Source organism: Dasypus novemcinctus, chromosome 15 (assembly GCF_030445035.2).
Source record: "Dasypus novemcinctus isolate mDasNov1 chromosome 15, mDasNov1.1.hap2, whole genome shotgun sequence".
Taxonomy (NCBI): Eukaryota; Metazoa; Chordata; class Mammalia; order Cingulata; family Dasypodidae; genus Dasypus; species Dasypus novemcinctus.
The window spans coordinates 64,241,743-64,257,262 of record NC_080687.1 but is presented as its reverse complement, the minus strand read 5'-3'; the positions used below and the strand labels follow the sequence as shown (position 1 = coordinate 64,257,262).

The window sequence follows — 15,520 nt, the reverse complement described above, 5'->3', positions numbered from 1 at the left end:
TGCCAATCCTGATGTTCCTAGCACAGCTAAGCAGACCAATCTATTTGATAACATGTTGGATCTATTTGGTCTTGTCAGTTCAATCAGACAAGTAATCAATATGCTAGTCTGCCCCAATGAATTGTCTGGACTGAATTAATTGACTGCCTCTCATTATGTGTAAACAAGATCAAGTGACTGTTCTTTTCCCATGTGATTCTATATAGACGGGATATCTTTGTTAAGCATATAGCACTTTCTATGCACCACATTTTGCTTTAAGACTTTAAGAGTTATGGCTATTAACTCAATTCACTCCCACAACTTCCTAATGCAGTAGTTTCAGTAACTATTTCCACTTAGAAGTCATTCAGTTAGTTATGTGCTGGAGGTGGGATTTGAACCCTGCAAAGATCATGATCTTAACCATTTCTCTGTACTTGCTCTCAACATTTTACAACACTGCTTTAATAAACCAGAATACCTAGTCAGAACTGGGCAAGCAAACTGAATGTGAAACCAATGACTACTTACAGAACAGACAGCGTGTTAAAAAAGGCTAGCCCTGCTCATCTACAAATCAAATACTATTGAGTTTAAATATCCTAATAATAATTTTTAAAAGTTCACATTTTCTTGTAGTTGACACCATTTACTCTATTATGTTTCTGGTTACTCTTTCTCAGGTTTTTTTATCCACCACACAAATTTTTGCCAAGATTTTGACTGACTTCTCACCTGCCTATGTTCTCTTTGGCTCCCACATCTTCCACTATACTTAGCAAGGGAAAGATTCCTAAGCATCTACTGTAATCTCTTTCCTGTGCACCTGGGTGATCTAGGACATTTTTCAATGGGCGGTCCCCCAAACAACCTTGACATGACCAGAACTGTATGCATCACTTACCAGCTAAACAAAGCATGCTCCTTTCTGCTTTGCTATTTGGGAAGAAAGGCAACCTCATCTACCAGGTGTCGTCACAATATCCACTATTCTCTACCTGCCCCACTGGGATGATTATGTCTGTTGGTTCTGCCTTCCAAATATCAATCCAGCTGTCCTCTCTGGTTTATCACCATAGTCATGGTCTGCTTTTCTTTAGGTTCTTGCCACCTTTCACCAGGATCAATTTCTAATGATTTTGTTTCCCTGCCATATGTCCTATCCCTCCCCCTTCTCTACTCCAATATATTGTCGGTACTACATTTGAAAGACAATCTGATCATGTCTCTTCTCTGGTTAACATCTTTCAGTGGCTTCCAGTTACTTTGGGATGAAGTCTAACTCTTCATCATCTCATGCCTTGCTGATCAGGTCCCCACTGATTTCAGCTTTATATTTTGCCTTGCTCTTACATATATCTCAATTTTCAGTCATATGAAATGATTGGCCATTCGTTCCTAGTGCTGGAAATGATATGTGAATGAGCCTTCTGTTTTGTTGCTTGAGCACTATTCATTATTCTACTCTTTAAAACAATAGTTATGCATAATTCTTTGTATTCCTAATTATGAAGACTATTGAATTACTTTTAGCCTTATAAACATTACTTTATATATTTTCTATTGATGAATATGCTATAATTTTATTATCTTTAAATTCCATATTGGTGGCAGTTAATTTGACCTTACAGGATAAGATGACCAATAGTCCTAACTCTACAGTTCTTTTTAAGCAGAAAAAAAGAAAGTACAAAGGTTGGAAATATTATTAAGCCCACCCCTCTTTACATGCAGCTTTGCTAGATGTAGTTAAAATAAGGCCAAAAGCCAAGGAAAGAAACTGGGGGGCACAGTCATGAGATCCCGTGGCATTTTTTAACTTTCCACTGCCTTTGATGAATTTTATGCTAATACAAACAGAATTAAGAAGAAAAAAATTTACTAGTTCATTTACTTAAATGAAGTAATAATTGGTAGGCTGATTTAGAAGTCTTTACTTTTCTAAATATATGAAAAAGGTCAAGGTAAATTAAGGTAAAATTTAAAAACAGGGTTAAGTATGTACAGTATTGGTACTTAAGTTCAGATAATTGTAAATAATTGTCAATATTAGGTGAAACATATTTCTGAAGAGTAACTCTCAAAGATTGATTAAAATAACTCACTCTCCTCTCCATTAAAGAAAATAAGTACAACACTTTCATGACGTTTTGTTACCAAACTAGATTTTGGTTTCTTTTTTACAGGTGGCACTAAAATGCCTTTGCTTGCATAGGGTGATGCCTGTAGCTAGGATGCTGTCAAGATCATGTGTGAGGGAAGTGGATGTGACTCAACTGACAGAGCATCCGCCTACCACATGGGAGGTCCAGGGTTCAAACCCAGGGCCTCCTGACCCATGTGGTGTGCTAGCCCACGCGCAGTGCTGATGCACGCAAGGAGTGCTGTCCCCTGCATAGGAGAGTCCCATGCGCAAGGAGTGTGCCCTCACAAGAGCTGCCCCATGCGAAAAAAGTGCAGCCTGTCCAGGAGTGGTGCAGCACACAGAGAGCTGACACAGCAAGATGATGCAACGAAAAGAGATTCCCAGTGCCGCTGACAAGAATGCAAGCAGATACAGAAGAATACACAGCGAATGGGCACAGAGAAGCAGACAATGGGTGGGGAGAGAAATAAAAAATAAATAAAAATCTAAAAAAAAAAAAAAGATCATGTGTAAGAGATTACTTACAGTTTTCCCCTCATGCTTTATAGAGTGGATATATGCCCAGCTTAGGAAAGTGTCCCCAAAGGCCCTGGTGACAGTCAGTGGCTCTCATTATTTCCCTTTGTCATTTGCTTATACCTTTATTATAATATAAGGCTATTTATGCAGCCAACCTTTGCCTTGACTATCCATGAGTCTAGTTACACTTAATGACAAGTTCACTGAAGATGGAACTATAATTCTTTCTCTTTAAAAAACAAAACAAAACAAAACAAAAAACTTCTGTAGTGCTTTTGACACAGAAAATGCTTAATAAATACTTGTATAAACTGAATTTGTCTATGAATGGGCCTTTTCAAAGGTAAAACTGATACGTTTTACTAAGTATTTTAAACATATTCCGTAAAAGATTATTTGTTATTGTTTTATCAAAATGATGGTAAAAAGGGACTTACTAAAAAACAGCTAACTTTATGCCAAATTTTATGAATTATGTAAAATTTAAGTTAGCAGAGTCTAAAGATATTTATGATAATAGCTCATAGTGATGAGTGTTTGTACTAAATTATCCAAACTCTCTTGCTTTGAACCTCCTACTCACAATAACAACATATCTAGGTACCTATCTACAAAAAAATTTCAATTCAACAATTATTGAATCTCTGTGTTACTCACTGTATTTACTGGCAATATAAAGATGAATGATGTTCCCTATTGGAATTAGGCTATAACTTGATATGTTTATGATTAAAGTTAAAAAAAAAAAAACAGAAAACCTGAGATTCACTGACATTAAGAAGGTTGTCTAAGTTCACCTGGCTAGATAAGGGCCAAAGATGGATTTAATCTTTTGTTTCCTGACCTCAAATTTAGCGCTACTTCTATTATATTTTCCCATTTATCAGTAATTACCAGTAGTTCTCAAATTTGTGAGTAGCTTGGTCAAACAACTTAGAAGATTTTCCCCTAAAAACTGTCAGTATGTTATCTTGGCATCAGAGAGCCCTAAGTTTTATCTAATTAATCTAGACAGGGGTCTGAAACAGAGCTGTACGTAGAGTAAGTTAATTAATGAATATAGTGAAATTATGAACAGTAACATCCCACTTATCTTAAGATCAGAGCTAGCAACGGTAAGTACTGTGAACATGAAAGAAAACCCAAAAGGCCACCAACAAGCACAGCTGTCACAAAGCCGACAATTTTACTTTGTAGGAATATCATTACATCATTTCAGAATCTCATTAACTAAATTAAGACACCAAACTGAAGCAAAAAATAACAGGAACAGCAGTGAGAAGTGAAGATGCGAGGGAAAAGGGAAAAAGCACGGGATGTGCAATCATTTAGGATCAACATGTGTATGTATGTGTGTATGCTACAGATAAAGTATAATGACCTGATTTTAATGACTATAGCCCATGATATTAATTGTAAAGGCTTCACTTCTCAAGGAAAAGGTTAAATAATGTTTACCTTCTGGAATAAAGAATACAGTTTTAAAAAATTTAACCAAAAGAGTTCACTGTTTTTTCAGTATACATATAGGTAAACTTCCTTTATGTGCAAAACTCGGTTATGAATTAATTTGTGTTTTAATTAGAATTTTCACTCATCAAGAAAAACAAATTTGTTATTTTTGATAAAGTCAGATAGATAAGACATGAGTGCCTTAAGTGTACTACTTTTTTGGATCTAGAGGCTTAGAGTTTCATATAAATTCAAATGAATATTAGATAAGATTAGCTAAATGAGTTCCATATATTCATTACAAGGCAGGTTATCAATTTGGGAATATAAAAAATTTGCAGATTCATTTGGAACTGAACATTTTAAAATGTTGCCATCACTTTTAAAACCTGCTATTAAATTTATCTTGTCTTTTCCTTATTCATCATTAAATTTTAATACTCTGTAGAACACAGATAATCACTGTCCATGTTTTAGTCATGTCATACCACTGGAGGGTTTTAGTGCAATCTCTTCTGACCCTCCTCTAAGACACAACATCTGGTTCTAGTGCACCATCTAGCGACTGTAGGAGTCACTGACGCCCTGTTGCATGTACTGCATATTAGAAATCCTGATAGCTACATTTTCAGAAAATAATGAGAATTTCAAATAGCAACACTGAATCCATACAATTATTTTATTCTAAAATAATAGTTTACATTATTTCATAGGCAATAAAATTCTTGAAGGAAATTCATAGTACATAGGTTTAAATGACTTAATTTAAAAATACTGCATATTCATTTAAATAGATAATACACTTTCATGTAGAGGAAACATACAAAATTTAGACCTGTGAGTAAGAACAGTGTACCTGCTGACAGTAATGCATATGTGATTGCTGAGATACGCTTTTTTCCTTCTTAAACAGATTTGCCACAGGGAGGTGTTAGTATAGTACTTAAAAATCTTCAAGATATTATCTAATTTCATGAAAATATGTATTTTAAAATGCCATGTTTCTGCATTTCTTTGTTTACTCTAAATTTTTTGCTAGTACCCAGAAAATGTCTTCTCTCACTTTCTTACAAATATGTTTAATTTGCTGCATAAGTCCTAAATAAAAGATGACTTATGAGGTACTAATAAAGCACAAAAAGAGATCAAGGTGTTAAATGGCAAAATTAACGTGGCTCCCCAAAAGAAGTTTCTCATTGCTTTTTCACCTCCCGTATCTTGCAAGGCTCTCATAAGTCATCTGTTATAACTTATTATTGGTCATGTACATACAACTCCAATATACCTGAAACAAAGGTAGATATTTATTAAACAAAGAAGATATTTATTCAAAGCAATGCAAGCCAACCTGAATCCCTACAGAACTAGTGTTAAGTTCATTTTGAACCCTTATAAAATCTTGCATATGATTACAGATCAGAAGTCAGCATGGGCTCACTTTGAACCAGCTGTAGTATATCAACTGAATTTCATTCTTTCTTTTTAAAAGTAGTATGTTAGATTGATAGTTTAGGGGACTATGCCTTGCACAGAGTAAGTATCTCTCTGCTAAATGAATGAATGGCTTTGCCATATCTTGATTTGGGGCAGGAATATGACAAGGTCTTTTTACTATAGCTGTGGGTAGATAAATGTGATCTGGAAGTAGGACAATTAAGTGGATTCTCAGCTACTGGTTAAAAAATTAAGACCACTGAAAGGAAATCTCTAGGAGCATGCTACTCACTACATTCATCATTTACCTGGCAAAAATGGAGTAGCAAAGGAGAAACTTAAAATACTAAAAGATAGGCAGAGAAAAGTTTCAAAGTGGTTCCAATTTAAGAGAATAATGGGTCCAAATCAGTCAGATGAGCTTAGAATAATAATTTCTCCAGCTAGAAAAGGGTATGCCAACCTTCAGAATACTGCTTGCTCGTTCACAGAGATGATCCAGCTGTGCTGAAATCCTTTCAGTGACAGGGAATGCACTATTCCCCAAGGCAAGCCATCACTTGCAGGCCAGCTCCCAGTAGGAAGCTGTTTAGGTTTCAAAGAAATCAGGAAACCAGTAATAAGTACAGGAGATGGATAAGGTCTAGCTGTCAGAAGTTCTTGATTTTGGTGCCCTAACAGAGACAGTCAACTGCTGAAAGACTTAGCTTACTCCTTGCATATATTATTAGGAAAAGTTAGTTACCAAAATCTCAATTTGTGGTATGAAGACTTTAAAAGTTTAGTTATAAACTGGAGTGTATTCAGAAAGACATAGCTGAGACAACTGGAGATATCTAATTTGGAGACACAAAGATGTCAGTGTTGGGAGAAACACCAGGGTCCTGTGTGAAAATTACAGGGAGGCCCCGTTCAGCCAGTGATCAGTAGAGCTGTCCAGTTCAACCAGAATGTTCCGAAAGTCAAACAACACCCGAAGAGACAAATCAACACTGTGAGAGACTCTGCCCTCGCAGATTTCACCCAGTGTACCCTGCAGAGGGACAAGCTCTCTGTGACTTGCGTTTAATGGGAGGGGGGTGGAAATTACTGCTGTGGGAACAATACTGACCAGGAGTCACACTTGTGCTAAGGAGATAATACCTGCAGCCACCAGGTGCTGTAAGGATCAAATAAAGAAAATATGTGTAAGTGTGCAGAGAACTCAATGGTACCAACTTGCTCTTTGAGAAGGACGGCACACAGAGGATTTCCCTAACAACAAACTAGGCTCCGTGATATATAAAGCTCTTTTGGCCCTATGAGCCTATGATTTCATCTTATGAAGAAGCCAAACTAATTAATGCCACATCAGCATCCAAGGCTTATATTGTTTAGAATTACAATGCATAAATCATGTCTCCTCTGCTTTCAAATTATATGTTAAAACCTGTAAGGTGCAATTCTAGAATGCCATGGAGCTAAATCCTTTAACAGTATCTACTTTAAAACTTTCCTCTCTCTCACTGTTCATCACTTAGATAAATGCAGTAGTCATCTGCCTGAAGACGAAGCTGTAATGTATTCCAGATAATTCAAAGTATGCAAGGACTCACTGAAGAAAGACCATTATTATTTTTTAATAGTAACTAACAATCACACAAAAAGCCAGTACTATAACCTGATCGCTCTTTTTATGGCAATTTGTATTCACTATATACTGACTTGATGGAAGTGTGCTTATGCTACTTTCATGTCTTTTCTTAACTCATTTTTTTCCTCATTGATAAAGGAATTGGTTAAAAAAAATAGTGCCTGTGAAACAGATGAAAACTTCTTATAGGGAAGCTCAAAACCAATGGAAAAGGAAGAATCTGGAATTAAGTAGGAAAGGGAAAAGAATTGAGGACAGGGAGGAAAAATGGAAGAGGCAGTTTGAAAATGTGTTGACATAACTATCTTGGAAATATTAGAAGTATGAAGTTTTAGATGAGCAAAAGTAAACTGTAGATTCTTTAATGCTTTACTCACTTCAGGGAAACTGCCTGTGCCATAATTTCATCATGCACACAAAAATACTTAGCCTCTTGGTCTGGAATCTCTGTAAAAGCAGCTTTGGAAATAGATGAAATAACTGGGCAAAATGAATGTAAAGAATGATTCTAATTAGTTTGGTGCCTCAACTGGGCAACAGGGTGTGTAATGTGGTCATGTTAACATATTTGAGAAGGGAGTACTATTTACAGTGATGTGAGAGTCTGTTGTAATTGGAGTTTGAAGTTAGAGGCAGGTGAAGCCTGAGCTCCTGTTGACGTAGTCACTGGGCTTGCTCGGTTTGTGGCACCAGTGTGTGAATGCATTTCCTTGTTCTATCTGACTCTTCAAGCTTCACTCGTTCTAGTCTCCAGGCACTTTTCCTAGAAAATCTACTGTAGTTGTGGGGTCTTGCCAGTGCCTCCCACTGGTGGCGCCCAACAGGATTTAGAAGCAATAGAAGCCAGGTCATGCCGGCTGAGAGGCCCACAGCAGGGCGAAGGCAGGCGATGGAGGGGATGTGTAGGGGTTAAGGAAGAACCACCAGCTCATTTCCTCCACAGATGGATGAGTGTTAGACAGTCAGTGATTCACTTCTGGCCTCAATTTCCTTCATTGTAACCGTGAATACTAAAAAAAAAAATTAAAAAAATAAAATCTCTCCCAATACAAAAAAGTTTCAGTGAGAATCAAATGAAATGGTATGAAAATGATTTAAAAATTGTCCACAGTGCTAGCTATATGTATTTGTGTGTGTGTGTGTGTGCATGCTCATGTGTGTGTTTGGGTATTTGGGGGAGAGGATTGAGGGGAGAAAAAAATGTGGTCTAAAGGGTACAGGCTGTTAAAATGCTACCTTTAAGATAAGAGAATCATTTGTTTCAGCTGGTTGTTTGATATGCTCTGTGGACATTTTTAAACCTGAAAAACTACATGATTAAGGGGTGACGTAGATTGAGAAAAACTAGATCATTTTGTTCACACCATTTTAAAAGCTCTTAAGAAATAGTGAATTTAGAAACCAAAGAAGTATGTCTTCTAAGACTAAAGCCCTTTTCAACTGAGACAGAATGCATTCTGCCCAGAAGAAAGAAATAAAGTACATGGTGGCTGTGACGGTTAATTTCATGTGTCAACTTGCTTAGAACATGGGGTCTGGTTGTGTGGTCAAGCAAGCACTGGGGAGTAATGAGGGCTGTCTCCTCATCCGGTCAGATAGAGGCTTTAAAGGTCAGAACTGAGGATCTCAGCAATCAGAAGGAAGAATTTCTGCTGCTACTTTAGCCAGCCAGATTCTCTTGGGGAATTCAACTTCATCTGTACTGGAGTTTCCAGCTTGTTGCCTGCCCTAATGGAATTTGTACTAGCCAGCCCCCTAGTCACAAGAGGCAATCCCTATAGTAAATCTCAATATTTGTGTGTGTGTATCATTATGTATTTTTATATATATACACACACAAATATGTTTATATATATTATATAAATATATTCTGCTGAATCTGCTTCTCTGTAGAATCCTGACTAAACACAATGAATGAGTTCAAAGCACCATTATAGCAAATTTGTGGCCTTGGAGAGTTGAGTGGCTAGCCCTTTCCAGACTCTCACTGACCCCTCAGGGGAGAAGCCCCATGGAACTGTACCTGTATGTGTCCTCCGATGAGCCTTCAGGTGAGAACTCTTCGTGTACACTTTGTTGCATCCCTCAAAATCACATCTGTGGATACGCCGTTTTCTGGAGTCAGGGGATTCGGAACGTCTCTGGCGTCTTGTGCTCTCAATACTAAATGGTGAAATTGAACTGAAAAAAGAAAACATGGAGTTAAATGGTAAGAAACACATAACTCCATCTTAGTTGTAGTGGCAAGAGAAGTCTTTTAACCTTAGCCTCATATAGCCTCAAGGCCACCATGCCTAATGTCTACACGTCCTCCTGCCACTTACTCTGACACATCTCATTTGTTCATCTCTAAGGTAGGCAGTGAGACATCATTTCTGGTGAAATACTCCCAGGGAGAGAAGTCAGACTTAAAAGAGCAAAAGAAAACAAACAAGCAACAATGAGAACAAAACAATAAAAACAAAGCAAAAGCAATGGTAGGTAAGTAAATGCCCAAGATAATCCTGAGGTTGTCAGATTTACACCTCATATTTTTGAACCTTTCAGTACTCTTATAGAGGACATTTTAGGAAGTTGATATAGACAAAAGACAAAATAAATGTATTTAATATATAACATGCAAGTCTGAACTCCATGCAACAACAGACAAAATAGTGTAAAATCACAATGTACATTTCAAAATAACTGAGGTCAAGCTGAAAGAAATGACATCAGAACATCAATAACATGACTCATGACAAGCTATTTCTGTTCAGTAAACTGAATCTGACATTTAAAGTTTCCACCTGGTGGATTTTCATGTTGACGAATAAAATGAATTGCATTTAAAGATTAGCTGTACTACCATTATGAAAAAAAATTTTTTAACTATGAGTTGTTTATTTTTAACGCCCCAGTAGAAAAACAGGATTAGTTTATAATGTTGGGTAATTGATTAACCTGTACTTCTTCTAACCTTAGACTCTTTTGATTGAAATATAAAGAATATATATATAGCAACATTTAGTTATGTGTGAAGCTTTTTAAAATCACTGTGAAATACAATAAAAAAATAATTACCCCAAATGCTACTATTACATTTATCACTGCTAATACTGACATATTTTCTTCCATTTTGTTGTTTGGATGCTTTTATTTTTTATTTCTATTTTTAAAAAGATACTCAATTACATAAATGTTACATAAAAAATACAGGGGATTCCCCTCTGCCCTGCTCCCTACCCCTCCCACATTTTCCCACATTAACAATATCCTTCATTAGTGTGATGCATTTGTTCCAATTGATTTTGGAGCATTGCCACTAAGCGTGGATTCTAGTTTTCATTGTAGTTTATACTCTGCCCCATATATTTTAGTAACTGATGACAAGATATATAATGGACTATATCTGTCATTACAATGTCAATTAGGACAATTCCCAAGTTCTGAAAATGTCCCCAATTTACACCTGTTTTTCCCTCTCCCTCCCCTCAGAACCTCCAGTAGTTACTGCCTCCATATTTTGATGCTTTTAAAAAGCATTTGATTAATATAAATCTTTAAAAAAAAATTGAACATTACAGGTAAAGATAAATTTCCCCATTGCCTTCCACCATCATTGTTTTGCTTTTTCCTCCTCCCAGAGAAAAACATCTATTATCAGTTTTCCATAGATCCTGCCAATTCTTTTAAAATACATTTATACCTATCTGTACTCATAGAAAGTCATGATATTGTTTTCTGCTTAAGAGTCACATGAATAATATCCTCTTTGCATCATTCTGCAAACTGTTCTACACCTTTCTTTTTTTTTTCATTCAACATTCAACATTTTAAATCTCTCTACCTTGATGGAAATGGCTGTAGTTCATCTAATTTATGTGGTATTATATTTCATTTATTTTAAAATGTGATTTTTCATATTTTTATATCATTCTTATACAATTAATAGCTTCTTATAGTTTAATTGGCATAATTTTTTTCTTTATTCATAGTACATAGAGTTGCATCTTACAATAGATGGCATTTTAACTTAGATCAGGGTCTGCAAACTTTTATTTAGACTTTGAGGATTGTACTGTCTCTGTTGTAACTAGTCAACTGGGCCATAGTAGTGCAAAAGCAGCTCTAGACAATATGTAACAAATAAGTGTGACTATGTTCCAATAAAACTACAAAAACAGGAGATGAGCTATATTTGGCCCATGGACTGAAGTTTGTCTACCCCTGACTTGGATGAAATTTGATAGCTCAATAACTAAACCTCTCAGAGTTTTTAGATCCATTTCCCAAGAGATGGACATTAACTTTGCTTCCAGCATTTCACTATTAGATTGCTCTAGTGAAATTCCTTTTGAGTATTTCCTCCTGCATATGTGCCTTTCAAGGTTTTAATGTATCTTTTCCCTTGTACAATTAACAAATTTAACAGTCAAAGCTTTATATTATCAGGTAAAATCAAATATAAACGACATTCATCTGCCTGTGTCTTAAACAGTTTTAAGTAAGATCCATATTAGCAGAATGAAAGAACATATGGTGTAGCTAAAAATACCTGTTTGACCTTCTAATTAATCAATGTGGATTTGTGGTTTTCTACATGATTGGAACCTATTGTGAAAAGAGTCAAAATAGTGTGACTGGCCTTCCCCATAGAAAAACAGTTTTAGTCACTCCTGACAAGGAACATGCTGGCACAGGGGTGTGATTCAAGTGAATAGGGAAGGTTGTGTGTGCAACAATATAGCAACAGTAATTCACTGCTTGCATTTTTAGGCATGAAAATAAATACGGGACTTGGCACTTGGGACTGTGCTCCAAAATCTATTCATCAAATGCAATGAATGTACCACACTAATGAAAGAAGTTGTAGATGTGGGAGGACTGGAGGGTGTGGGGAATGGGATATATGGGAACTTCCTATATTTTTTAATGTAATGTTTTGTGTGATCTATTACCTTAAAAAAAAAAAAAGATAAGTCTATTTCACCTAAAAAAAAAAAAGACACTATTGTCCTGTACAACGCTTGCTGTTTTTTAAAATGGATAAAATGGATATTGCATTTGTTTCCTTCTTCAAACTCTAACAAAGTCTTTAATAAGAATGCTTTACATAATATTTTCTCCACCTTAATATATGGAAGCCTAAATGTAAACTATGCATGAACACACACACACACACACACATACACACACAGTTTTGCCTGCAGCTGATTTTAGCTATCTATCTTCCTATATTTATCTTTCCACTGAGAAAAGTGGAAAATAAATCTGAAATCAAAACCAAGTAACTGCTAAACGATACAGTCCATCAACCACTTAACTGTGTTGCAGGCATAGAAACAAATGCAAAGGCCTCAGAATAGCCTGAAATTACTCCACTAAATGTATTGACTGTACATGTTAGGTGGATGGCCTTACTGCTACAAAACCTCATATTCTGGTTTTCACAATAAGAAGATGAGAGTGTTTGGGGACAACTATGAAGAGCAACCACCTAGATGTTCTTACTGTAGGTGCAATAAACAGCTGCACCCAGCAAAACTGTCTTTGATGTGACATTCAGTGGGTGGATATTTCTCCTTGTTTCTCCTACTTTTATGGCAGAGACACTCTCTGAAGATGCAAAGAACCCTCTGAACTCTACCTTTCAGAACTATTTATTCGATCTCTTTGGAGGTAGAGAGGTAGGTAGATCAAAGGGGAACAAACGTGGGGAAAAACAAAGCAAGGTAAGAAGATAATCTTACTCCAAGGAGGGCCACGATAGTACTGGGGCTCCCAGTATGACTTCCTACTTGCTGGTTCCATAGGAGATGGCTACTGTGAATTGGGAGTTTGGGTAAGTCAAGTTCATGGCCAGAAAGGTAACAGTCATGTTGCTGGTACCAAGTAATGTATTTCTAAAATCTGAGACATTGTAGGTATTTAAGAAATGTTTGTTAAATTAAATGAATGTATGAATGAATGAGTGTTAAAAGTCAGCTATTCCTAATTTTTAATTTAATATAATTAATTGCTTAGTTAATCCTTAATGGGTTAATTAATCCTTACTGTGATCCTTTGGTTGCAAGTCTTCAGATAATGGGTTCTCAACTTCTGACTCCCACTTCCAATTTTTTAAGTTTTACCCATTAAATATTCTACAGGGTATATACCAGTGCTTCAGCCCTTTCCTCTAAGTTCAGGAAAAGGGCAAACTGCAGTACTACTTACAATTAAAATCTTCAGTAGGAGGCTACTGAGATCACTTGGAACATGTGTGGGATGCTGGCAAATGAGATTAATGATAGCAAAAATCTTCCTTTTGATCCTAATAAGCATCAAGGTAAGCAGAAAAGGACAAAGGAATGATCCTTACACCCAGCAATATTATCCAGTCCCATTTCACTCTGGGGCTATCCATAAGCACGGGCATTGGGTAATAGAACAGCTATAATTGGGAAACGGATGTGGCTCAATCAATTGGGCTCCCATCTACCATATAGTAAGTCCAGGGTTCGATACCCAGGGCCTTCTGGTGAGGGCAAGCTGTCCCATGCAGGAGTGCCGCCCTGCGTGGGAATGCCATCCCGCACAAGAAAGCTGCCCTGCAGGAGTGCCAGCCGATGCAGAGAGCAGGTGCAACAAGATGACACAACAAGAGGCACAGAGGAGAGAAAATAAGAAGACATAGCAGAACAGGGACCTGAGCTTGTGCAAGAGAGTAATCACCTCTCTCCCACCCTGGAAGGTCCCAGGGTCAGTTCCCAGAGCTGCCTAATGAGAATACAAGCAGAAACAGAAAACACAGAGCAAATGGATACAGAGAGCAGACAATGGGGGGGGGGGAATTAAAAAAAAAAAAAAAGGAAAAAAAGAACAGCTATAATTACCCTTCTGTTATTTTTGCTTGTCCTTTCCTATCCTTTCAGAGCAGAGTTCTCTCTGTCTAGAAGGTACTTTGAGGTATCCTCAAATGTAAGCAACCTGACTTTCATGTGTCAAAGACCAGCCTTGCCAAAATAGGATTCTTTTTCTTTATAAATTGATTTATATTTACATATTAAATAAATGGAATCATGCAATATATAGTACTTTGTGCCTGGTATCTGTCACTTAATATCAGACAAAAAATTATGCTAACATCTTGTAATATTAACATGTATTTATTCAGTTTCAAAAAAAATAACCTTTTAGATGCAATATCACCCATATTTTTATTTCACATTAAGTTTTATTACGCTATATGGTCCCACGTTACATTTTTTAGCTTTCTTTTTCATATACATGACCTTAGACTTTCCCTTTAAACCATTATTAAACCCTTATAAAAATACTGCTAGTGATAAACATTATGTTGTGCTTTTCCCTTTTCTATTCATTTCCAAAGATTAACACATCCTTTTTAGCAATTCTGCACTAGTTAACCTTCAGCTTTCCATTCTTTAAACTCATTCTATTTTCTGGTGACCCATAATGAAGTTACTTACTCCATAAGATTACACAATATATTTAATTCATAATAGCACAATCATACACTATTTGTCTTTTTGTGTCTGGCTTGTTTCACTCAACATAATGTCCTCCAGGTTCATCTATATTGTCATGTTTTAGGATGTCATTTCTTCTTGTAGCTATAATATTCCATTATATAGCACAGTTTGCTTATCCATTCATTGGTTAATGGACACCTGGGTTGTTTCCATCTTTCATAACTGTGAATAACGCTGCTATGAATATTGGTGTGCAGATGTCTGTTCATGTCACTGCTCAGTTCTGCTGGGTATATACCCAGTAGTGGTATTGCCAGGTCCTGTGGCAAATGTTTCAGCTTTTTTAGGGACTGCCAAATAGTCTTCCACAGTGACTGTACCATTCTACATTCCCACCAATAGTAAGTTTTCCTATCTCTCCACATCCTCTCCAACACTTGTAGTTCTGTCTTTTTAATAGTGGCCATTATAATAGGTGTGAAATGATATCTCACTGTAGTTTGATTTGCATTTCCCTAATTGCTAATGATGTTTAGCAGTTTCTTCATGTGTGTTTTTTTTTTTACCATTTGTATTTCTTCTTTGGACAAATGTCTATTCAAGTCTTTTGCCCATTTTCAAAGTGGGTTATCTTTTCATTGTTGAGTTGTAGCATCTCTGTATATATCATGGATATTATACCAATCAGATACGTGATTCCCAAATATTTTCTCCCATCAAATTGTGCCTTTTTACTCTTTTGACAAAGTCCTGTGAGGTGCAAAACTGTTTGAGAAGGTCCATTTATTTATTTTTCCTTTTGAGCTCTTGCTTTGGGTGTAAGGTCCAAGAAAACACCATCTACTACAAAGTCTTTAAGATGCTTCCCTATATTTTCTTCTAGTAGTTTTAGGGTGCTAG

At 36.4% G+C, this 15,520-nt stretch overlaps 1 protein-coding gene across 6 annotated transcripts in view; it reads right to left on the bottom strand.

The window, feature by feature from the left end:
- Nucleotides 1-15,520, bottom strand: part of KLF12 (KLF transcription factor 12) — a 487,534-nt gene that overhangs the window by 16,101 nt on the left and 455,913 nt on the right. For all 6 annotated transcript variants that reach the window (XM_058276583.1, XM_058276582.1, XM_058276585.1 and 3 more), the window contains one exon: nt 9,190-9,347. In XM_058276583.1, the coding sequence (XP_058132566.1) occupies nt 9,190-9,347 (158 nt within the window). The remainder of the gene's footprint in view (nt 1-9,189; nt 9,348-15,520) is intronic.